Source organism: Anabrus simplex, chromosome 2 (genome assembly GCF_040414725.1).
Source record: "Anabrus simplex isolate iqAnaSimp1 chromosome 2, ASM4041472v1, whole genome shotgun sequence".
Classification (NCBI taxonomy): Eukaryota; Metazoa; Arthropoda; class Insecta; order Orthoptera; family Tettigoniidae; genus Anabrus; species Anabrus simplex.
In genome coordinates, this window is record NC_090266.1 from 1,231,538,243 (window position 1) to 1,231,563,429 (window position 25,187).

A 25,187-nucleotide genomic window follows, 5' to 3' on the forward strand; every position below is an offset into this window, starting at 1 on the left:
CTGATGTGGTTAAAATGAAGCGCAGTATCTATGCAACTCTGCGCCACTGTATGTCAACAGATGAGAATCCCCAACATACGACATGTCCAGATGGGGTGGATTCCTGGTGCTTCTACAAGAAATCTATAGCAAAAGGCGAAACACCCCCGTCCCATTCTAGAATGCATGTGAAATTGACACAGCAGCTAGTAGCTAAAATGATGCCCCTTTACTTAAGACTGGCCAATGATGTCTTGTTGAAGAGGTGTATTAGGGGAAAAACTCAAAATCCAAATGAGAGTTTACACTCTGTTATTTGGCATAAGTGCCCTAAACAGACCTTTGTTTCCAAATCAAGGGTGGACATGGCTGTTGTAAATGCTGTGGGGGAGTTCAATATGGGTTCCCTAGCCTGTCAAAAGGTCAAAATGGCAGTTGATGGCAGACAGTTGAGTGAAACTACTTACAAAGTGGGTCATGAACGTGACAGAGACAGAAAGCGGAAAAGTGCCATGAATAGTAAAGTAGACAAAAAAACTGTTAGGAAGAAGCAGAAGTTATCAAAAGCAGTTGCTGAAGAGATAAAAAGGGCTAAGGAAGGAGAAACATATGGTGCTGGGAAGTTTTGATGAAGGTATTATTACTTGAAAGTTGTTTATTTATAAAACTAACTTTTTCTCAGAACTAACAATTTCAGATGTTTAAAACGTTCCTTGCACAACAGTTTTTGTATGATTACCTTCAAACTTTGTCCACACACTCTACATTATAAGGTTCATGAAAATTGGTATCCGTTTTAAAATGTAATTATAATTTTCTGAGATATTGGGTGTGCAATCCAAAATTTTCATAAGTTTTAACATGGTTATGAGGTGTAGCGAGAAAAATAAAAATAATTGGATAACTAATGGATTGTTTTTGAAATGAATACTAATTATTATTACAATATGTGTTGTGACTATTGTAAGAAAGTTTTAAGAAAATATTTCAAAAAATATTATGCATGGGACATATTGAAAATATGGTAATTTTTTTCAAAAAATTGCTATAAATTGAAAAATATCCATTCAAATTCATTCAAATTTTATAATTGGCTTAAATGTACTTATCTCAATGTACTACCAAAATTTGATGAGAATCGGATAACAATTGTAGAAAAATTAAAACTCAGTAGGGTCTCCCCTAATCCGTTTACCCTCCAGAGTTGTATATCCCTCGGATTCAGAGAGGGATCCCACCTCTACCACATCAGGAGCAGTCTGCAGCGTGAGACTTTGGGTTGGGGAATGTAACTGGAAAGGAGAACTAGTACCTCGTCCAGGTGGGCTCACCTGTTATGCTGAACACGGGCCTTGTAGGGGATGGGAAAATTGAAATGAGTAGACAAGGGAGAGGGAAGGAAGCGGCCGTGGCCTTAAGTTATGTAGGATCCCGCCATTTGCCTGGAGAAGAAGTGGGAAATCTCGGAAAAATACTTCGTGGTTGGCTGATATAGGAAGAATGGAGCCCCCTCTACTCACTTCATCTCGCGAGGCTGATTCAGCCCTCGTACCACTTTTCAAATCTCGCCGCAGGGCCGGAAATCGAACGCGGGCCCCCGAGGGGGGCAGGTAATCACACTAACAACTACGCCACAGAGGTGGGCCAAAGAATTTTCTTACCCCTGAGTGCTTATGTCATTTTTTCTTATTTCCTTTTGCCACATAATTTTTAAGATACAAATCGATTCTTTATTTTGAAATTTAAGAATTGTGTGAAATTCTTTCCCTATTTTAATTTTGCTTTATATTCGCTGCCCAGATGTAGCGTCCGTCTCCCTACAAACACTGAGTGCTCCTTTGCATATAATAAACAACGGCTTTCGTCATCTTTCCCTCTTATATAGCCCCATTAGCCACCATATTATAACTCTTTATTTCCTTATTGTGATTTTTAAAATAATTTCACGGAATTCCGATAATGTTCGTTTTAGTCTTGCATTCTCTCTTTATCATCTGTGTCACTCTAATCGTTACTTCCTTGCACAGTTTCTTATCTTTATCCCAATATTCTGCCATTCCTATTCTATCAAGCATCATTTTAACTTTCATTAGCCAGTAATTATCATTGAAGGGTTTCATCTTCTTAATATCGACCAGTATTTTATTACCTTGCTAGCTATATCTGCTTGTATACTTATATCTTCACATAGTATTCCAACTCCTCTATTAACTGTACATTCTGGCAGACCCATTATTAGTTTTTCAGAATTTATTATTAATTACATCCACTTGTTTTGTATATACTTCAATACCCAATATATCTGCCCCCACACAATGCTCCTGATATCTCAAGAGCATTTGAAATAGTTTACGTAGCTTACAGTCAGTGTTTGGTATCTTGTTTCGAGACATACCGTGCTAGATGGAGCGGCCAACCCTTTCATTTAGCTCGTCTTATTTTCTGGTTCCACATTCCATTTGATGTTATTACAAATGACAAGTAATATATTTTAGGAGTTTCATTATGATTAATTTGCTTAGAGAAAGTTATTTGGGAAGATGTCGATAGTGAGGTTAGTGCTTGTCTTTTCTTTAATGCATCTATTTCCTTTTTAATACATGTTGAATTCGTGAGGCAAGCACTCCAGGACTGAGCGATGACCGTGTACTAGCTATAATATAGATTCCTGTTTTGACTTTGCAGTGACCTAAAACTCATATGTAGGGTGTCGACTTACGTTAAAGTTTGGAGGATTTCCCGTGTTTCAATGCTAGTTGTAGTCTTCGGGATGAGGGATATGAGAACGTGAATGGTTTCATTAGGTGTCTAAATAAGCACGCCATGGAAGTAAAGATGAATTGAATAATGAATTACCGAGCTCGATAGCCGCAGTCGCTTAAGTGCGGCCAGTATCCAGTATTCGGGAGATAGTAGGTTCGAACCCCACTGTCGGCAGCCTTGAAAATGGTTTTCCGTGGTTTCCCATTTTCACACCAGTCAAATGCTGGGGCTGTGCCTTAATTAAGGCCACGGCCGCTTCCTTCCCACTCCTAGCCCTTCCCTGTCCCATCGTCGCCATAAGACGTATCTCTGTCGGTGCGACGTAAAGCAACTAGCAAAAAAAAAGAAGAATGAATGCAAGTGAAACGATCATGAGACTACAAGATGTGAGATTGTGGTGTCGTCAGGTGACCAGGCTGGAGGCGAGATAACGGCATTACTTTTTGCTAACCATCCACCAGTTTCGTGTCCCAAAAACTGAAAACAAACTCATTTAACTTTTTCAGTGACATTTGTCTCCACATCTAGTTAATAATGCTAGAAAGGGTTATGATCCCGAGATAAAGTCTTTTAGGTAGGGTTTCAGGTGTCTTTCCATGACAGTCAGGAAAATGTCGGTTCGATTCCCATGTGGACCAAGAAGTTCGCAACACTGACTATTCCCGGCCGCACAGTGACGTATCTTATTTGTTTTTATTGTTTGTGTGTTCTTGCCAAGGTAATTGTATATATGTGTACTTAGTTTTTGTTTGTTTTGTGTCTTTGATTTCAAAATAGGTTCTGCCTTACGTTTCTTCATACTGTTGATGTTTGATAAATTTCGGTTCCAGTCCCGGGCCAGAATGTTTGGTTTTCGTTTGATGTGTTATCTATTTTATTGTTTGTGATATTGACAGCTTTGTAAAATCTGCGTTTTGTATGTGTAATGTTTTTCGCCATCTTTGAATTGGGAGTATTGAGTTATAGTATTCCTTGTGTCCGCATTCACTAATAAATAAAAAATATTTTTTCGTATTGAATGTGTGTTCATTGAGAGTAGCGAAGTTATTATGGGGTAATAAAAGGAGAAAGGAAACGCCTTATCTTGCGAAAGTATAGTAAAAATGTAAAAAAATTGAAGTGGAAATACACCGCAAACCTGGAAGTCGTTATGACTTATTTCTGTACAGGGGTTTGTCCACTGTGTTTTTGATTGGTATTTGATGCCTATTTGATTTGCTCTAATGTAGAATTCCTACCTTTTCCTCCGCTTGTAGTCCTTTAAGGCAGATTGTAAGTTTAATTTAGCCGCGAGCTGGAGAAGCCAGGAGAGGGAAGTGCGCAGCTGAGTCGTGGGATGAGATAAGCTCTAACTGTATCCAACGCCGTTTATCGTGTGCTGAGTGAGGACGTCAATCCCGCATCACTACAATGTTGTCAATATTTTCCAGGCCAGTTTTATTTTTGGAACTCTATTTCCTTCTCGTCCTTCGACAAACAGTAAATACAATTGTGCCTGAACACAATGCTTATTTTTTTGTAGGATTGGATTCTACAAAACCCTATTCTCAATAACGTGTGCGATACAATTCTTAGCAATGTACACTAGCCCTACTCAGTAAAAAAAACCTTACAAAATGTTGTTTAAAACAGTATAAGAGAATTTTTCACACGCTAAACTTACAAATTCAGTGTTAAAAATGAAAACTTAAGTGAAACATTCGAAGTAATAATAACCCAACTATAATGAGAGGGAAGACATTCCACTCTTGTTGTTTCTGGACGCTTTATTCAACATACAAAAGGTGTCACCACCAGTGGTCCAGCTTAAAAACCCATTTACAAAATGTATTATTATTATTATTCGAAACTTTTATCTTATTACACTTTCATTCTTTTTACTCTGTTTTCTAAATCCTTAGGTTTATACAATGTGGAGATGAGGAGGATCAATTTCAAGATGAGTATCCTCAACATGTATGAGTGGCTCAGACGGTAGCAGGTCGAATTTGGTGGGTTTAATCCCAGCTAATGAAGCCACCTTCGTATCGGTAGACATACCAGCAGTAAAAGAACTCCTGTCGGAGAAATTTCTGGCTCCTCAGTATCTTCAAAACCAGATATGTAGTCTATTATTATTATTATTATTATTATTATTATTATTATTATTATTATTATTATTATTATTATTATTGTTGTTGTTCTTGTTATTATTTTTATTATACACAATCGTATCAGAAGCCAGTAAATATATATATTTACTCTTAAATCGTTGTCTTAATTTTAATCTCTCAGTTTAAAAAAATTACGAATAGATTGTCCATTCTTTTTGTTTATAAACTACACTTATTAAACGTTTCTTCATATTAAGTAAGGAGTGAAATTTGTCATTCTCTTCTCACGCAGAAATAATGTATTTGACGATAAACTTAAAATAACTGAAACACTATTATTTACTCCCTTACTCCACATTTCATTATTTGCTGACATTTGCCAATAAGCAGATTTGGTAATTGCGAATTATTTCATACAACTGGTTCTTCATAAATTATAAAGACTAAAACAGTGTTGAGTTAATTAACAATACTGCTAATCATTGAAGGATATCAATAAACATCCATCGTACTATAATATAGCATTGAAGGTAACTTCATAATACTGTAAATGGCTGTAAGGTCACATGTTCTACTACATTAATACTACGAGTTATGCTTGATGTTGTTACATATCACTCCAACTTCATATGAACGATAAGAAATCTTATCACAGCTAAAAAGTTAAGGTAATAGACGCCTACCTGACTGAATCATTGCTCGGTTCAGGATCAGGATCAGGAAAAGTTTTTTGAGACCTGTCTCCTATATTATGTACCTAGACGGAATTGGGCTCCAAATATATTTCGCATATGGCGAGTTGGCCGTGCAGTTAGGGGCGTGGGGCTGTGAGTTTGAATCCGGGAGAGAGTGGGTTCGAATCCCACTGGCGGCAGCCCTGAAGATGGTTTTCCGTGGTTTCCGATTTTAACACCAGGAAAATCCTGGGGCTGTACCTTAATTAAGGCCACGGCCGCTTCCTTCCAACTCCTAGGCATTTCTTATCCCCTCGTCGTCATAAAATCTACCTGTGTCGGTACGACGTAAAGCCACTAGCAAAAATAAATATATTAACCTTATAAAGTATTAAACTTAGTTTCACTTGGTTTAAACCTTCAGACTATAATATAAGCGCTATTTTAACGTTGTCTTGATACACACATGAGGATATCGTCTAAACAAGATTCGCTACCCGATTGTTTGCACATGATCGAAGACATGATTTTGCAACATAACAGCTTACGACTTACCCTAGGAGATCACCAGCATTGTATGTCTGCCTCTTGTCCCCATGAGCTCCAGTGATTAGAAGGGACGAAAGTAAATACACAGCTCCAAGCCTCATGTCTACCTGTAACACACAAGATGAAATCACTTAACTTTGAAGTCTATCCGTTCTGTGTCCTGCGTTAATTGATGTTGTAATGCAGTGGAAATCAACATTAATCCCAGTTCGCTAATTGAAACGTATGCACAAACAAACGTCTACGTTAAAATTAAGAGAAATAGTTGAGTTCTATGATGTGGTCTTGATCCTTACTTGCACTTAGTTTGAGCAAATTACAACAGATGGCACCAGTATTATGAAATTCTGAAGGCAAATGTATTTCAAAACCTCGGATCAAAGATCTACGTTATATTCACTTGAGCGAAAGCTAAGACAGAAGTGATTACTGTATTCAAAATGTTATTTTGATGTTCACAGCTGTGAATTATTTGAGTTTTTCAAGATCTCATCAACAAAATGAACATGAAATCTGACGAGAGTTATGGCCGTGGTGTAAAGATGTCGCCAAATGATATATTAAGTGTTTCAGATACATATTCCGCATTAGGACCGGTGGTCTACGTGATCCGCTCTAGGAGTTTTCATAGATTTTTTTGAAACTGCTAATCGCAACAACGGAAAGTCGGAGAAGTTGCCAAATGTTACAGGGGTGTACACTAACCGAGAACTCACTTCGCTGAAACATCGTGTGAATGCTTTCTCTATTGCTCAGGGTTGTAGTGCGTAAACTTTCAGTCTAGCCAGACGCATAGCGATGGACTGGCAAAATTATACGAATCATGAACTCTTGGACATGCTGATGAATCGGAAGCAACTCTATTTTACGCACAGGAATTTTAAGATAGACGACATCCAAATCACAGGATTTTTGCGATTGCTGAACAAGTCAGTAGGGCACATAAATTACGTTCTGAATTGATTATATAATGACCCCCAAATTCGTAAACTCATCAACAATTCAATTTCACAAACTTGATGATCGATTTTGAAGTTTCTGCCTGACTCATCTTTATCATGGTGGTCAAGAATTCCTGTGGTACGTAAAGCACGAAATTACTAAGAACGGTTACAAAACATACTCTAAGAACTTAAAAATCTGTCTGTTAATATGATCATAAAAGATACTATCTCCATTGCAACTTGCAAATATTTCCAGAAAATCTTGGTGATCTGAGTGAAGAGGGCTAAACACAACTTAAAGGCTTCCCATGAAAAGGCTAGGGAAAGATATGATCGTGGACGGCGCCCACCAATTTAAAAGTCGGAGATCAAGTCATGGTTAAAAAATTTTGTTCCTGCGGGCAAGCTTGCCCCCAGATTCCATGGGCCATGCTTCATTCTAGATTTTCTGGCACCAGTTACATTATTAGTCAGTAAGCCAGACACGTAAAGGATATTTAGAGTTCACCTAACTCAGGTGAAACCTGTGTAAATTCAGGGTTGTCTTCAATTCGCCACTAAACTTGGGCAGGAGTCGAAGGTTATCTTTCTGTTTAACAAGTATTTTTCTGCTAAAAAATTGGGTAATGCTCATGGGGTGGCCTTCTGCCTCTATTTGTTATTATTGTAAAATCTTCCCCTCCGAGAAATTTCCTGTTAGCCAGTACCTGGTGGTCATTACCAAGCCCCCGTCTCCTTCATCCACGCAATGTTGACAAACACTCACCACCGACGCCGCCCGCCCCTCTACCTCCAACAAATAAAACTGTAAACGCTTACTCCAGTAACATATCTCTGTCGCCCAAATATTTTTGTTTCAGTACCCCATCAGGCGTCGGCGGCAGTGCTTCAACATCTGGCGAACGATACCGGAGTGGGGTATGGGCCCACTCCACTCTAGTGAATACTCCTTGTGGACGGCGCGCTGGAGCTCCATACCTCCAGCAAGGGCTGAGGTGCGGTAACCCTACCGCCAACCCATCTGGGGACTGCACATGTACATCTAATCTGCAGCGACCTTCACACGACTACCCCTCTCATAGTAGATGGAGAGGTGTATCTGAGGGTACTTGAGGATTCCGGGCGACGTCACCTGCGTATTGGCAGCGGTGGCAGGTCTTGCCGTCAAATTTTATCAGCTTGTAATTAACTTCTACGATCACAAGAAGACTTCAAATCTGGGTTTCCAAATTTTCTACAAATAAACTGTCCGAAAAATACTCATCACCTTAAAACTTTCAATGAAATTTTTCTTCTTCTGTGTCAGCCCAAGGAAGGACCTTTGGTGGGGGAGGTCTGTACCGGGAGGTAAATTTGAACTCCGCGCATTCAAAATAAGAGCCTTAATGAGCTCTATCTATCCAACAAACGTGAAACTGCTATTGCATGAAGTTGGGACATTAATCAGAAGATGTCACTACTGCATAATTGAAAGTTTGTCATTTCTAAGTGGCCTAAACTGATTGGAGGTATTTTGTTTTGTTTTTGCTGTACATGAAGAAATTTGGACATTTGGTCACGCGCTCTTGTGCAAGGTAAAGAAGTTGTTATTGAAAGAAATCTTGTGTTTATGGCTTTTCTCAGGTAAAATATATTTCATTTGTTTCTTTTCTATATATTAAAAGGTTTGTAACACTTCCTTCTCGTTCCGCCAGTTTTGAATCTGGCCAATTTGAATTTTCTCTAATTATTTTTTAGCCTATCACAGGCTTCTTTTTTGTTCTTTGGGTGTAACTTCTTAATTTGACAATAAAGTTGAGAGGGTGTGTCCGGATTAGTCCAGAATCCTCTCGAACAATTTCCTCGGGTACATAAGCTGAGGCTTTTCGGTCTACCTTTTCTCATTGATCGTCGTCCTTCTGAGTGTGTGTGTTAATATAGGAGGCGGGGCGCCTCATTCTTCGCCGGGCAGTCCAGCAGCCAAGGTAATGTCCACCAGGCTCATTTTTCTGTAGCTACCTCCGCAGACTTACACGAGGGGAAGGTTCAGATTTCTAATGATGTAACTTCCTGTTTTCCAAAATGTAAAACTTCTTTTGGGCTAATGTAAAATTTCACAAATTCTTAAAACCTTAAATTGGGGATAGAGAGTGCGTTAACCTCTCGAGCTCCCCTTCAATTTAATTTGAGGTGACTATGATTTCGTATTGAAACGTACTCATCCTTCAGCGACCACAAACACAGTTTTATAGGAGGGTACACCCATGCATTTACCGGTGTTCATGATGCCCTCAGCGATGTGAAGTCCTTTGATAACCAACCGGTGAGTCGCCAACATGACGGCTTGATCTCGTGCGAAATTCCGGACGATCTCTGCTATAAAAGGCGAAATTCCGGCATGCAGCTAGATGTCTCGTTCTCTCTGTTATACAGGGCGAAATTCCGGCAGACAGAAAGATATCTCGTTCCCTCCGACGTTCTTATAGAGTCCTTATGTAAATGAAGGGAAGTTGTTCATGTGAATGCGTTCGTTTATATCACACATCATAGATTAAATATATGGTTGGATCTGCTCAATGACACAAGCACCCCCGCCTAATGACGGTTATGTCTCTGAAGCCCGATATTATTTTCTCCTAATCTACCTATCCTTCTCATCGATAGTAACTCCAGGTCCCGAATTTTCACTGGTTCTCATAGAAATGTCACTGAATACGCTACTAATGTGATAAAACTATCGTACTACACAAAAATAATTTAGGCATATTCCGCTGCACTTAGTCATACGTAGGTCAAGCATTTTACTGCGTTAGGAATTGATTTGACGAGACACTGCCTTTATACATTGCCGACAATGAGCCGTTCATTCACTTTTCTAAATATTTCACGTCCGTTTCTGATACACTCGCTACACGCACTTAATTAAATACGTGCCTATTCATGTTAATTGAGCCGTAGGCTCGATGCACGACCTCTTCTTCACACGGACAGTGATCATCACGGTTTCATACCGTTTCTACTAAATTTGTTTGCAGCACACTGTACACGCAAATACCTTAATCAGTTTGTGGTTACTTCCTCATAAAATCACAGATTTAAGTACATCACTGTAGTGTATTGTTCACACTCAGAACGATTTCTTCACGAAGAAGTCACACACAAATCACTACGAACTGGTAACGAACTGATGTCGAACTGAATATGAACTGGTGGTGTTTGTTTTGCAGCTCCGTAATATATAGGCAATATATCTTGAAGCTAGCAGAGGGGGGAAATACGCCACTTTTTCAAAATGCGCTCCGGTAATACGTAACTTACAGTAACGAACGGGGTATCAAATTGTAGCTCCTGTACTCCCATTTTCACTGAGTGAATCTTACTAAACTAGCTTCGTGGATTCTCGAGGAATCTTAAAGGCGTCCCTTGGTCTCTGTCGATGGATGCTGACGAGCGCTAGGGGAATCCTTGAGCTCGTTGCCGCGGTTAAGACCCAACATCTGGCAACTATTAAGGCGTAACTACCGTTCTTTCAATTATGTAGAGCACTTCTCGGCTTCATAATTATGTGTAAAATTATCTGATTCGAATGAATGTTTGCATGTGACTCTCCGTTGAGTATTGTGCGATTTATATTAATTGTCTGATGAGAAACATTTGAATTCGGCGAGTTTGCATTGGTGAATGAATGAGGGAAATGCGGTATAATGTTAGTTCATACGCTGGATATCCTCCATGAGCTCTGCTAGTGACCTAGATTCTCAGTTCTCAGTCACGTGATAACGCGCATCTGTTCATCTCGATCGCGGTTGGAGTGAGAATACTTCAAGTACAAGCGCTCCTGCAATGCCTCGCTGCTGATGGGTCGCGCGAGTCACCGTACTGTCATTCGTGTCCCGGAACGGGTGGAAAAATCCTAACTTGGTCAATTTTTATCGTACAATGACGCGGAAAACGGCTTATTTCATCTCCTGGGTATCATGACATACTATAGGTCACGTTGTGAACGGTCACAATACATTATATTTACCTAAGAAATAGAAATAACACTGCCCTAATGATTCCTACCATATTCGCGGGAATTGTATAAGCGGTATGGTTGTATTAAGGGTAAACTGATAAAGCAGAAGAAGAAGAAGAAGAAGAAGAAGAGAAATGTTGTTTCAAAATGTTAAATTTAGGCTTACTTTTATATTTCCATTCTGCTGCCCGAATGTACATTAGTTGGAGGAAGCCGACGTGAAAGTATCAAGGAACACAGGAAACATAGCAAGAAGCTTGTAGAGCTACGAGACCTTTGCCTTCATGTTTATAGTCATGGTGAGTACAATCTTACGTATAAATCTGAATCACAGGGATGAAAATGTTCATGTCAAATATCCCAAATATTTATCAAGGATTTGAAGCCGTGGTGGCCCCTTGGGTGAGAAACAAGCTACGATATTACTTGATTATCAAGCGCAATATTGATCTGAACTGCAGGAAACAATGGCAGGAGGGCACTCGAAATGAAGATAATTATATAAAAGCTAAGTTAGCAACGAACTTATGGATAAAGTTGTGCGTACGAACTGGTATCTGCAGCCATGCTATGTGAGGCTAATGGAAAATAATAGAATGCTTCGGAGAATGATGAACGTGACACGCAGAGGAAATGTTATACATCGTTTCTAATTATTTCAAAGAAAGGGGTATAATAATAATAATAATAATAATAATAATAATAATAATAATAATAATAATAATAATAATACCGAGCCGTCCACCCCCATCCCCGGAGGCGCCAGTTAGTTTTCCGGCTCTGCCATGAAATTTGAAAAGTGGTACGAGGGAATGAACGGGGTCCACTAGCCACGGGAGGTCAACAGAGTAGATGAGGGCTTCGATTCCCATAGCCATCGTCGAAGTGGTTTTCCATGGTATCCCACTTCTCCTCAAGGCAAATGCCAGGATGCTATCTAACTTAAGGCCACGGCCGCTTCCTTCCCTCTTCCTTGTCTGTCCCTTCCAATTTTCCCATCCACCCACAAAGCTCCCGTTCAGCATAGCAGGTGAGGCCGCCTGGGAGAGGTACTAGTCCTCCTCTCCAGTTGTATCTCGAGACCCTAAGTCTCACTCTCCAGGACACGGCCCTTTAGGCGGTAGAGATGGGATCCCTTGCTGAGTCCGAGGGGAAAATCAACCCTGGAGGGTAAACGGATTAAGAAAGGGAGAGGAGGGAGAGAAAGAAGGAAAGAAATCATACCGAGCGAGTTGGCCGTGTAGGAAGGATCACATAGCTATGAGGTTGCGTTCGGGGATAGCGGGTTCACACCACACTGCCGGCAAGCCTGAATATGTTTTCCCATGGTTTCCCATTTTCACACCAGGCAAATCCTGGGGTTGTACCTTAATTAATGCTAGGGCCGCTTCCTTCCCACTACTAGCCCTTGTCCGTCCCATCGTTGGCATAAGACCCATCTGTGTCGGTGAGTCGTGAAGCCAATAATGATACTAGTAACCTTCTACCACTTTTCCCACACTCGTGGTGCGAACTGGGTCACACACATGTATTTATTTATTTATTTATTTATTTATTTATTTATTTATTTATTTATTTATTTATTTATTTATTTATTTATTTATTTATTTATTTGGCGCTGTTTTACGGCCGGATGCCCTTCCCGACGCCAACATAAAACGGAATGATGTACTCACCTTTTGCGTGTTTCTGTGGTGGGTGGTAGTGTTTTCTGAATATGAAGAGGAAAGTGTTGAGACAAACACAAATACCCAGTTCCCGAGCCAGTTAGTTAGACGGGATTTCAATCACCGACCCGGCCGGGAATCGAACCCGGCACTCTATGAATCGAAGGCCTCAACGATGACATTCAGACAGTAAGAAGAAGAAGAAGAAGAATGATGCTACGTGCTCCAGCCTTGTCGGAGCTCCTTCGGTATTACCTGAAAGGGGATGACTAAGCCAGCCCGCGGACCTTCCTCTAGTGTTCCCTTTATCTCGTTGCTCCATGTGATTTCATGAAGGCACGACAGGAAAGTTCGATCTCAAGCTGAACCCTGAATGTTCTAGTGGCCCGACATCCAGGTATAAATACAATGCGTTTGGGAGCGAGCTCTCGTTGTGGTGTCGGAGAGATCAGTGAGTGGGTGGGTTGGGAACGGAATACTGCACTGTGTGTTCGGATGGAGGCTCGGCGTGCGTCAGCTGTTGTGAGTACCGTCCTGCTGTTGAATACTGTTGAGCTGTTCAGTTGTTCGCTGAATGTGAGTGTGTGAATTCCTGGACTGTCTGTGGAGTCGAACCAACGAACAATGATCGTGTGTCGAGTGGCCCGTAGCCCTGTACACCTGCTGTACTTGGGGAAGTAAAAGTAAGGATTAAGCGTCCGAAGGTGTAGCAACGGGCTGGACCGCCTGCTGTACCGTAAGAAAGAGGGACTTGTAAATATTCAGCAATGAGTCATTCGTGGTTAATTAGAATTGTGTGTGTGTGCATTTATTGAGTTATCCTGAAATAAATTGGAGTGATGAAGCAGATGGAGTTTTATTCGTAAAAATAATAATTATAACTGAGCTTGTGAAATTTTGACATTCCCATTGTTCTGTTATCTAGCAATGAAAATGGATTTCTACTGGAAGTTTCCGATGATTGAGTCAGTTTTTAATTTTTTCAGATGTCGCCAGAGTTCTCTAACGCCAACGACGCAGAGTGCCGATGATCACCCTCTTAACACCAATCAGATAGAAAATCAAGAAGTGGTCAAATATGCCCGAGTATGGAGGTACTGGCGAATGACAGGGGAGGAAGAAGAACCTTAATGTTCACAACCCAGTGTCGCTGGGGTCAGAGGAGAAGAAGAGTTTACCAAAGAGTGGCGTGCGATTAGCAAGTTCGTTACCCCAGCTGCAAAAGAGTGAAGCTATCAACAGCCCGACGACATTACAATTTCCAAATTCACGGCACCATCATAACAGAAGCTACAGAAGTACAGTCATGGTTTTCACTTTGCAGCGCGCTACCGCACGTCGGATGTCCTGAGAATTGTTATATGTGGTTTCCTATTTTCACATCTAGACAAATACCGGGACAGTTTCTATTGATAGGCCACAACCGATTGCTTCCGACTCTTTACCCATTTCATCTTCACTAGCTCCTCAAATAAGTTGAGGTTAGGAAGCGCATCCGGCCGCAAAAGCATTACACGAAAATGTAATACCGAAGCGTAAATTGCCGAACTGATCAAGAATTACAATTATCATTATCTTACTTCAAATCTTATGGCATTGAGCACACTGAGAACGTGCATTTTCCATATCTTCATGTTTACAAGTAACTTTGCTTTTTCCAAGCTCACCTCTTTATATGAAAAAATGTTATATTTCCTGTATGTACATTGTTATGAAGTTTAATTTTAATTTTTTAGGGCAGATTGTGGTCATTCAGTCACGAAAAGTCATCTACACAGCACAATTTCCTACGACACCTGAACGGCATCTACAAAATCATATTTGAACATTTCCTTCTACAGTGAATCACTTTCCCGCTGTGGCACTATGCACAGCTCACAGACACTGGCCAAGTTACAAGTGAATTCTTTCAAATCTTACCATGGAAAAGGGGCAGTAGTTTCAATTCGAGGCGAAGTAAAACGACTGGCGTGGGTAGCTGTGAAATCTGGGAAGAAGGTACAGACGTTTTGAACCATGAGAGCAAGCAAATTACTGTTCAGAAGGTATCATAGGTGGAAATATATAGAAGGCAAAGAGTTATCTTGAAAACGATTTATACAAATTTCAGTTATTCCGGCCACGCATGAAGTCCATAAAATATGAACATGTTTCGTGTGAACAAACAGTGAGAAGGATTCACAAGTTTCGCAATGAAAGCAAGAACTGTCGGACAGTAAAGTGATACAATGAGAGATTGCAGCCCGGATGTAAATCACGAGCTACAAATAAAAGAAAGCATTATGTCAGCTTACCACCAATCGTGTATTATATTTTCTTTTTAGTTATTTAAAGTGAGGAAACTGCATTTATAACACTGGCCGTGTTTTGATTTCTTTTTCTGCCTGTAAAATTGTATGAGAGTAAAAGAATTATCATCAGTAAACTAACTCAGGCAGTCATACACCACATTCCACGAAAATGTCATACCAAGCCGTAAATTGCCTAATTGATAATACATTTTTCTTCAAGTATAATGATTATATATGGTTTGGTATCTCTTATTACAGAAGGAATCATCGGAAAATCATTTAGAAATAGGCCATATCTTAGTTCAAATCCTTCACCGAATTACACCATGAACGATACGTCCACTATAAAACATTGAGTCTCCTCCATCTCCAAACAACAGTGTACTAAGAATAAAAGTTCGGTGAAATATTCAAGGAAAAGAGAGTTGTCAGTGAAACTTTGCAACCAGTATTTAGTATGATTTTTATTTTTAAGCCATGTTTAACATGTCATTGTAATTGACCAATGTTCCTTTATGCTATCGCGTTATTATAATGTTCAATTTACACCCACCACAACATTTATGTAGAATTATCTTGTGAAAGTGTGCGATCCCGTGTCAACAAACACGACTTTCTTTTTGTTTACAATTCTAACACAAAATGACTGCACACATAACCGATTTTCAAATGAGAATTTAATATATTTCGTCCGTATTTCTACCAGTACACAATATGCTCAGAAGTTTATTTTCTTGTAGAATACTCAAAGACCACACAGGAAGAGAATTAAGTTCGCGATCTTGCTTATAGTCACATAGGGCTTTGAGATTTCAAGTGCTCAAGTCTTAAGGAAGGTCCAATAAATGCTAGCTCGCCGATATTCTAGCTTTCCTCTCTCTTTTTCTCCATGAGAACCAACGTGTACTCACAAAGGACCGGCATATGATAGTAAAGAGAGAAAGGACACATGAAATGAATGATAAAACATATCAGAGCTCCCCTTACACTTGGAATTGTTACAGCCTAAAGACGTTCTGGTTTACCAATCCACCCAACATGAATCTCCAGTTTGGCACGTGACAGGATAGGGTGGTGAGACTATATATTATTTTTCAAGTTGTGAGTTAACATTACACGCATACCCACGTGCTCCGATCATCCAGGAACGTAAGTAAAATTATATGACAGTGGAAGTAGCACTGTGATTCTAACTGCTAAACAGCATGGTCAATTGAGGCTTTCAGGACCGGCGTTGCAAATCACGTCAGCTTTTTCCGGGCTTGTAGGCTGTGGTCCAGGATCGAGTGAATGTCGGAACCCTTGACAATGCCGAACGCAGTCGGAACAGTTAGAGTTTACAACCATATGTCGCCGAATGACACGCACGAACTCTACGTCCGCTCTAAAATATAAAGCAATTGAATAAGATCGAATACTGAAGTGGAGCTCAGTAATTGACAAGCCTAATGCTTTTGTACGATAACCAATGATCAGTGAAGAGACAAAGCCGCTCAGGGAAACTTCACCCCGCGAACTCCATGCAAGTAGAGCATCTCTCACTCGTCAGCAGTACCAAGCGGCCGAAGTGTTAACTTCCGCGAAGGGACGTAGTCAACTCCAGAAGAATTGTCAGTGAATTAAAAGTAGCTTAGGGTACATTTGAACAATGTTACATGCAAACGAGTTAGGAACTTCTTGTAGCAAGAGTGAACATTTCCTCTTTCCATTTACGTGTTACAGACCGTGGTGGGAATGCAGGTAGGGAAACGAATTCTTGCATACGGACAACTAATCAGTTCTGAAGAGGACATAATTTCAGAGTGGGGAAGAACAAGGACACTGGCCGCTGGTTTGTGCATAGCCTTGGCTTACATAATGGACCTGATCGCAAGAAAACTCTGACTCCACGAGTAACAGACAGATGTGTGAAATACAGGGTACTTCAAGATGCCTGATGTGGGATTAAATCATCATTTCACCATGGTACTTGAAGATCTGACCACGGCCTAGGGCGCCGCAGGAATGTTGGAAGCTGACGATTTCTTCTGAAACTGTAAGTGAGAATGAAATGTTGTGATAACATTAATTGTAAATATACATTTAAAATCAAGGTTGTTATCCGGAAATAGGGTAATAATAATGTTGAAGCCCTCAATAAGGAGGATCAGTTAAGTTGAGCGTGTGCCACTTTTGGATCCACGTACCAATCAATTAAAACCTTCTTTGAGAAATTAACGTTAATTAGTTTACATAAATCTGTCGAGATTTAATTAGCTTAATTTGTCAAATAATAATAAAAATAATCATAATAAATAATGAACGATGATTTGTGGATGATGCCGTGTTAATGAGTAACCATTATAAAACTTGATTCAAATGTAATGCCAATATTTGTTTCGAGTCATAATAATAAATGCAATGTAAATATTCATTCTGAGCCATAAATAAATTTAAAAAATATTAACGAACTTGGAACGATATCGGTAAGTTAAATAAAATTTGAATCATTCACTATATTATTATTATTATTATTATTATTATTATTATTATTATTATTATTATTATTAATAATAATAATAATGATCATCACCATATTGTATGAGGAACCGAGATCGGAGAATAAATCTTAAAGCAAAGTAGAGGTAGATAGATAGAGTGATACCGGTCAATTCATATCGGCATTTAAGTGAAGTGTCGATTGCTGATGTGCAACGTCACAGAGGTGAGAATACGAGATTAGAGGAAGCAGGAGAACACGACGTAAATTTGATATCCCAAGTTAAGTCAATAATGAATTACCCGTGCAAGAGGGACGAAGAGTCATGTTATGTTATTAATGAAAGAAATAGAGACGACGGATATAGATGAATGTGGATATGTTAATAAATTTGGACCGATGACCTAGATGTTAGGCCCCTTTAAACAAGAAGCATAATAAATTAATAATAATCTCCAGTAGGGTAGAGCATCTTCGACGAAATAATGAAGAGCTTCGAATACGCCAGAAATAAAGAAGCGGCGTTGAGTTAAAATAAAAGGGATACGGTCGACAGTGCGAAGTGTTGCTCCTCGTTGATAATGAGAGGACCTCAGTTGTAATAAATCTGTACAATGCACATAACCAATCGGCGTGCTGTAATAATATTAATATCGATGATGTCGTCCTTTGATGAATAATTTATTGTGAGTTTTTATGAGTAACTAATATCCAGGGTCATCATGAGATGCATAATTAAAATTAAGTAACCTTTCAAAATTTGACATTAATGTTCCAGAATGAATCCTACAATAATATTAGTGTGAACATTTTGCACATGTAATTACTTAATGGTCATTTAGTCAGGGATCGCAGCGTTTTTATCCCATCATTAATTTAAATGTTCATGAGAGATCAATTCTAAGGCATGACTTGGAGGCCGCTTTAGTGACCAAAATATCGTCGTTGCCGGGACAAAACCTCCTATGAGAAATATTTTAGCTTAGAAATTTGGTCGGTAAGGTTCTGTCATCTAAGGTGCAATATTGTGTGACAGTTGTCAAGGCATTCTCGCTCTTCATAATGTATGTGCTGCGGGTCAGTATGTCTCCAAACATATTAACACATATGAGGTTTCGTCCCGGTAACGACGATATACTAGTCACTGAAACGCCAGGCCACCTATACATTTCATTATTGTCCAGCGCCTTACTATGTTGTATTGAGGGCATTCGAGTCTAATTCTAGGGAGGTACGTGAATACCAACAGTTGTAAATAAATGATATTAGAATAGTGTAGGATAAGTTGTAAATGAGAAGTTATACATTTTACTTTCGGATGAGCTAGAGTAGGTTACGCTTGTTTACAGCGTCAGTGTATAATTTTGTAAGTATTCAAGGTGAACCACAATTAATTAATTTTAGGGAAAGAACAACCACCTTAGTTTTCAATGTGAGCACAACATTTCAGTTTATCAAAGTGTACACAACCATAAAAAATTTCTGAGCAGCCCAATGTAGAAATGTATGTGATAATATTGATCTGTGGTGAATTGCAGCCCGTAGTGGCATTATCTTCATGTAATCCATGTGTATATGAGGAAGGATCAACACAATTATTTATAGTGTAAAATTAAAAGTCTGCTCCGGCGGTAGATATTTAACAATCAAATTAACTTCATAAAATACAGAGTTCACAATAAAACTTGATACCGTGTAAGCATAGCCATAAGGCTTGACTGTTAGTAGATGTCTGATGTAAACGACGAACCATGAAAGACACATTTAGCCAAGTTAAAAATAATGCTGGTAATATTAACAAGAGGAACTGAGATTTCTCAGAAGTGTGTTCAGATATACACATATGTTAATGTAAGCAGTTTCCAATCTGCTAGCTGAATATTTCTAAACGTGTTAATTTGAGCAGTTTTCAATCTCTTAGTTCCAATATGTGTAAAAATGTCAACTAGAGCAGTTTTCAATCTGCTGGTTCAAGTATTTGCACTGTAATAATTCTGAGGATTTGTCAAGTTGCTAATTCAAGTAGCTGAATTAATTAAGTAAGTCTCCAATAATCAATTTTCATTATGTAGGAGCGGTTGAGATGGTTATTGGGGGACAGTTAATTGTCAAGCATATTTCATGATATTCAGGCATTTACACCCAATGGAGCCTACGTTTAATTCAATTGACAGATCTGGATTTAATTTTGAAGTTATACAAGTCTTGCAAATTATTAGGTCACGCAATAAGGTCTAGGTCCTGGAAATTGTGGCATCAGTCCTAAGTTGCCTATTTTCTCCTTTCTTTGTTTTTAATAATCCTTTGTTAGTAAATTCTATGAATTAAACCTACTCTGGTCTACATTATTTCACGTTATCTATATAACTTAGACCATAATATTGAGTAACCTTATGAATCCGTGAAGACGAAGACATCGAAAGATCCAGCCCTGAGGTGAGGGTCAGCGCCGAGGCAGAGTCTAGAACCCAGTCGCAGCCACATCGGGTGCAATATGTTACCATGTATTTTACTGTAGCAGACACTTTCATACTGCGTGTAGGTACAATGACTGACGATATGGGAAAATATCCCTCAAGACGAATAGAAATTTTATGTTCTCGAAGAATGCCGCAGAATTCGCAAACTTGTCCAAGGACACTACAAAACTTCACAGTCCTAAGCGATATTACAGGCAAATCCACGGGAACACAGCAACAAAAGGGAGAATTCTTGCGCTTCCCGCTGGGGTCTGTGTTCATAGTCGGCAAACTAAATATTTTTCCGAGAACATAGAAAAATCTTCTACAGGTGGGAACCCAAATGCTTATACATGGCGAAATCCAAAAATAAAATAAAAATACTTTTATTACGGTTGACTTCGTAAAATATCTCTATTTTAATTAACAAGGTGATGTGCAAGTAGCTACAGTTTTAACATATTGTTCTGTTTCTTGTAGCCTCTTGTGTGTTACAAGTAATTTTTGGCGCGAGCCTACCTCACCATAAGGCACTGTGTATCTGCAGTTAGGCCCACGCCAGGGCAAGGCGACAAATCAGCAAAACAATCGGCTCGCTGGTGCTTCTGTTCATTGAAACAGCTGTGCTTTGCAGCTTTAAACATTCTCCAGTAGCACTAGTGTGACAGCGTGAAGAGTGAAGCGAATGGCGCAGGGTCCACACTCCCAAGTTACTAGCTTCTTCTTGAGAGTTATCGTGGTTACGTGTGCTTGCATTCGGGATGTGGTGGCTTTGAATACCAACCCCGGCAGGCCTGAAGATGCTTTTTTGTGGTTTCCCACTTTCAGACACCCAAATTCTGGGGCCGCTACACTTCCCATCCTTGCGGTGCCACACCCACACAGGGTAAAAAAGGAATCTGTTGTTCACTGAAATTGAGAAGCGTAGCAACTTCTGAACGAAGTGCCTAGTGGAAATACCGTTAGTCTACGCCATGCAGTATTAGTGACACAGTGTTAATTTCCAGTGATTTAGTTTCGTACCAGCGACGTCGTCACATCATCAGTTCAGCCTTTCTTAAATGTTGTAATATTTTTGTTAGGAATTTGTCCCAAATCGAATCGTGTTCCCCTCAGTCCCGCTTCCTCATACGGGCTGGGGAAAGTCTTACGGTCGGATGCCCCTCCTGACGCGGAGGTAATGAAGATGAAATGAACGGAATTGTGTAAAGAGGTGGAAGGAATCGCCTGTGGCCTATGCATAGGAACTGCCCCAACATTTGGGAAGCCACAAAGAAACAGGATAGCCGATGGTTGGGTTCGAATCCATTCGCCTCCCGAATGCAGAATTTGGCTCAATCACCACTTCCCCCTTATTCGAAATAGAATACGAAGATGTTTTCATAACTGTATATGCATTTTTAGTGTGGAAGGTAATTGTGCTTCTATAAGAGCTTAGGTCTACTTTGTTTACAGTTTCCACTGTACTAAGTTCGAATTTTGTCTACAGTTTTATTCACTATTAAGGACGTCCGTTTCGGCAGCGTGGCTAACTGGACAGCAACAGAAGCATTTCTTACAGCGAGTGTACGTGTGGAAAATCTGGGTAACTGAAGATGTTTTGACTGGATAGAGTAGAGGTGACCTTCCTTCAGCGGTTGGCTACATTGTACGCTGGACTTGGCCCAAGGGGTCCTTGGTTCGATTCCCAACCACGTTGAGAGATTTTAATGTTGCTCATTTCCTCTGGCTCGAAGACTGGGTGTTCATGTCATCCTAGGCAGGGCACAATGGGTTCTATTTACCGTCCATATTATTGATTTTTCCCTCGGACTCAGCAATGGACTGCCTCAAGTGCAGTGTCCTGGAGCGCGACCCACAGGAGAAGGAGACTTGTATGGGACGATTGGAAGGGATACACAGGTAAGAGGGACGAAAGCGGCCGTAGCCTTAAGTTAGGCACCATCCCGATATTCGCCTGGATGTTACATGTTCAGCTAGTTTGTGAATGATAACGGCTACCTTTAGAGAATAATAAAAGTACGTATTTGTTGCAGACTGACAAATTATACGACATGCATGTATCAGAAAATACGTCTGATAATGTGACTGAGAACTCCGACCATTAGTCGAAGGGTGAGGGTGTTGCTCACTTTTTGTTTGTGTGGACGTGATACAGTAGCTGCAACAGTTTTGGTAAACAGCATTTACTTAGAGTCCTTATGTATTTGTTAAATATTTCCAGTGACCACAGCACCGAAGTTCATGCATTTACTTTTGGCTAGAATAGGCAGACAAATAAGCATTACAAATTTAGTAAATTCACAGTAAAATAATAAAAATATGCATTTAAAATTGACGAAAACTGGTACTAAAATAATGTAAGCTACACACATCCGCACTCATTTGTCGTTTAGGAAAATGCTATTTTTTATCTATCAGATTAAAATGAAAATTTTCCCTTTACTTTAGTACAGTTCCGAATAGTATTTTATATCCACTGATGAATTTAAGTATGCAAATATTAACAAAGTTCGTCTCTGTGGTGCAGTGGTTAGCTATCAACCCCGGAGACACGGGTCCGATTCCCGGCTCTGCCACGAAATTTGAAAAGTGGTACGAGGACCGGAACGGGGTCCACTCAGCCTCGAGTAGAGGGTGTTCGATTCCCTCCCCAGCCATCTTCGAAGTGAGTTTCTACGGTTTCCCACTTCTTCTCCAGGCAAATGCTTGGATGGTACCTATCTTAAGGCCATGGCCGCTCCCTTCCCTCTTCCTTATTTATCCCTTCCAATTTTCCCATCCTCCCAGAAGGCACCTATTCAGCATAGAGGCTGAGGCCACTTGGGCGAAGGACTGGTCCGCTTTCCCTGCTGTATCCCCAACCAAATGTCTCACGCTCCAGGACACGGCCCTTGAGGTGGATCGCTCCTGTAAAAACCAACGGTGGACGGCAAACTAACTAAGAAAAATAATAGCAAAACTATCAACATCAACTCGAATAGATTAGAAGAAGCAGGCAAGTAGACAACGGAAGCTAAATTGGACCCCAAATTTTTCATCTTTATTTGAGATTTCGGTATATCCACCGAAAAAAAGATATTTCGACAAGATTCCGAGCTTTTCCTGTGACCTATAATATTACGGGTCTGCATCTCTATAGTTATAATTGAAAAGGAAGCTGCCTTACATATCACATGAACTTCACTATCACTTCACTGCCTGTCAGTTCTGAATTGTTCCGGAGCGTAAAACGGTTCATCACATTGCCAGTCTTGGAGAGTCCAATTCGAACGTCGTCGTACTTTGACTCCTCCATGGGCTACTGCAATTGCAAATCTCCTGTATAACTTATAACAGAAGGAGATTAACCGAGGTGTGTATGTTAGGAAGCGACCGTGGCCATAAGACCGAGCATTTTCTTGGTGTAAAACCACGGAAAACCCTCTTTACGACTTCGAGTCAACTTTCTTTCTTAGTCAGTCTACCGTCTCGGGATGACTTTACCTCGGACTCAGCGAGGGAGCAGTGTCCTGGAGAGTGAGGACACAACTGGGTGGAGGACCAGGCGCTCTCACCTACTATGCTGAACAGGGGCCTTATGGGGGATGGGAAGATTAGAAGGGGGCCGTGGCCTTAAGTTAGGTACCATCCCGGAGAAGAAGCGGTAAACCACAGAAAATTACTTCGAGGATGGCTGAGGAGCTCGTATCTCGGGGGTGGCAGCTAATCACACCAACCACTACACCTGAGAGGCGGGCGAGCTTATAGTTCCTCAGTTTGCTTCCAAGTAGAAGGAGTAGTGCGTTGTTTTAGTATTTTTGTCAGTATGATGAATGAGGCAGCACTTACCTGTTGCGAGTTGGAGTGACTCCAGAAGACTGACCAAATCAGATGCGCTTGGTTTCTCTATGTAACGGGACCAAGCAGTAGGTTGAGGTGGGCGAAGTGGGTGAGGAGGTTGCATGGTGAAAATTTCTCTTCACCTCAGCTGAAGGCAAGTTCCCCTATGAATCAGGTGTACAGTTCGTATCGCGCGGAGATTCTGTGTTTTTGTTTGTCTCTTCATAAATCCAGCTCCGTGCTTGAATGGCCGGCGTACTGAGGCCCCGGATTCGATTCTCGGCCAGCTAGAGGATTTTAACAGGGCGAGTTGTCCGTGCGGTTAGGAGCACGTAGCTGTGAGCTTGCATCCGGGAGATTGTGGCTTCGAACCCCACTGTCGGCAACCCTGGAGATGGTTTTCTGCGGTTTCCCATTTACATGCCAGGCAAATGCTAGGCCTGAATGAAGACCGCGGCCGCTTCCTTCTCATGCCTAGCCCTTTCCTATCCCATCGTCGCCATAAGACCTATCTGTGTCGGTGCGAACTAAAGCAAATAACAGAGAATTTTAACTCGGTATGTTAAATGTCTCTGGCTCGGGAACTAGGTATTTGTGTTCGACTCAATATAGCTCTCGTCATTTACATACAATTCCTCTGATACGGATCCCGGTCTGTTGTATAACGTTGTACCTTCAGCTTTTTCAGACCATGGCACAGCAGCGCTGATCGGACTTGTTATTCTTGGCTTTCTAGACAGGGCCGCTATGTCGCCGGCAGATAGCTCCTCAATAGGATGAGTGGAGCACCCACCAGCCCTCAGATCCGGTGGCGCGCCAGGAATCCAACCCGGGGCTAAGAGGCAGGCGGGACCGGTACCAGACTTGCTATTGTTTGCTGGTCCTCAGTCTCGGTACGGTATAACAACTGGGTGAATTCTTGCATGGACTCGAACCCACCATCTCCCGAATCCAAAAGTTGATAGCTACGTGACCTTAACCACACGGTCAACTGTTCGGTATTATAACGAAGGTTGGTAACACTGCTGTAGAGACGCCATATCGATAATAGCACACGTTAGACGATATGGACTCTCCCTTCCCAAATCACGTGCATGCGAACCTGGCGTGTTGTCATGTTGTCGAAACAGGAATGTGCCAGAAGTCTTCACGACGCTTGCCTTGTGGCACGGTGAGTCATGCGTCGGCCAGGTCGTCCTAGTGTCACTGACCGCCGCCATACGATTCCGAGACACCGGATTAGCGAATACGACTCTCCTTCACATTCTGAAGGAACGGCTGGGCATGAGAAGAATTGCATCACGGTGGATTCCACGTGATTTGACGGAAATAGCTACGATACGACGCTGCTTGTAACCACTTGGAGCGCTATGAGCGCGGGTGGGAGGATGAGAAATCGTACGAGCAAAATGAGAAACGCCAATCGAAGTAATGGCGTCATTACGCGTCACCACGATGATCGTTCGTCAG

At 40.8% G+C, this 25,187-nt stretch overlaps 1 protein-coding gene across 1 annotated transcript in view; it reads right to left on the minus strand.

The window, feature by feature from the left end:
• Positions 1–23,736, minus strand: part of LOC136863418 (uncharacterized) — a 69,612-nt gene extending 45,876 nt beyond the window's left edge. The window contains exons 1-2 of the mRNA XM_067139828.2: positions 23,727–23,736; positions 6,065–6,165 (exon numbers count right to left, since the gene is read on the minus strand). Coding sequence (XP_066995929.2) covers positions 6,065–6,159 — 95 coding nt within the window. The 5' untranslated portion in view covers positions 6,160–6,165; positions 23,727–23,736. The remainder of the gene's footprint in view (positions 1–6,064; positions 6,166–23,726) is intronic.
• Between the last annotated feature and the right edge of the window lie 1,451 nt (positions 23,737–25,187).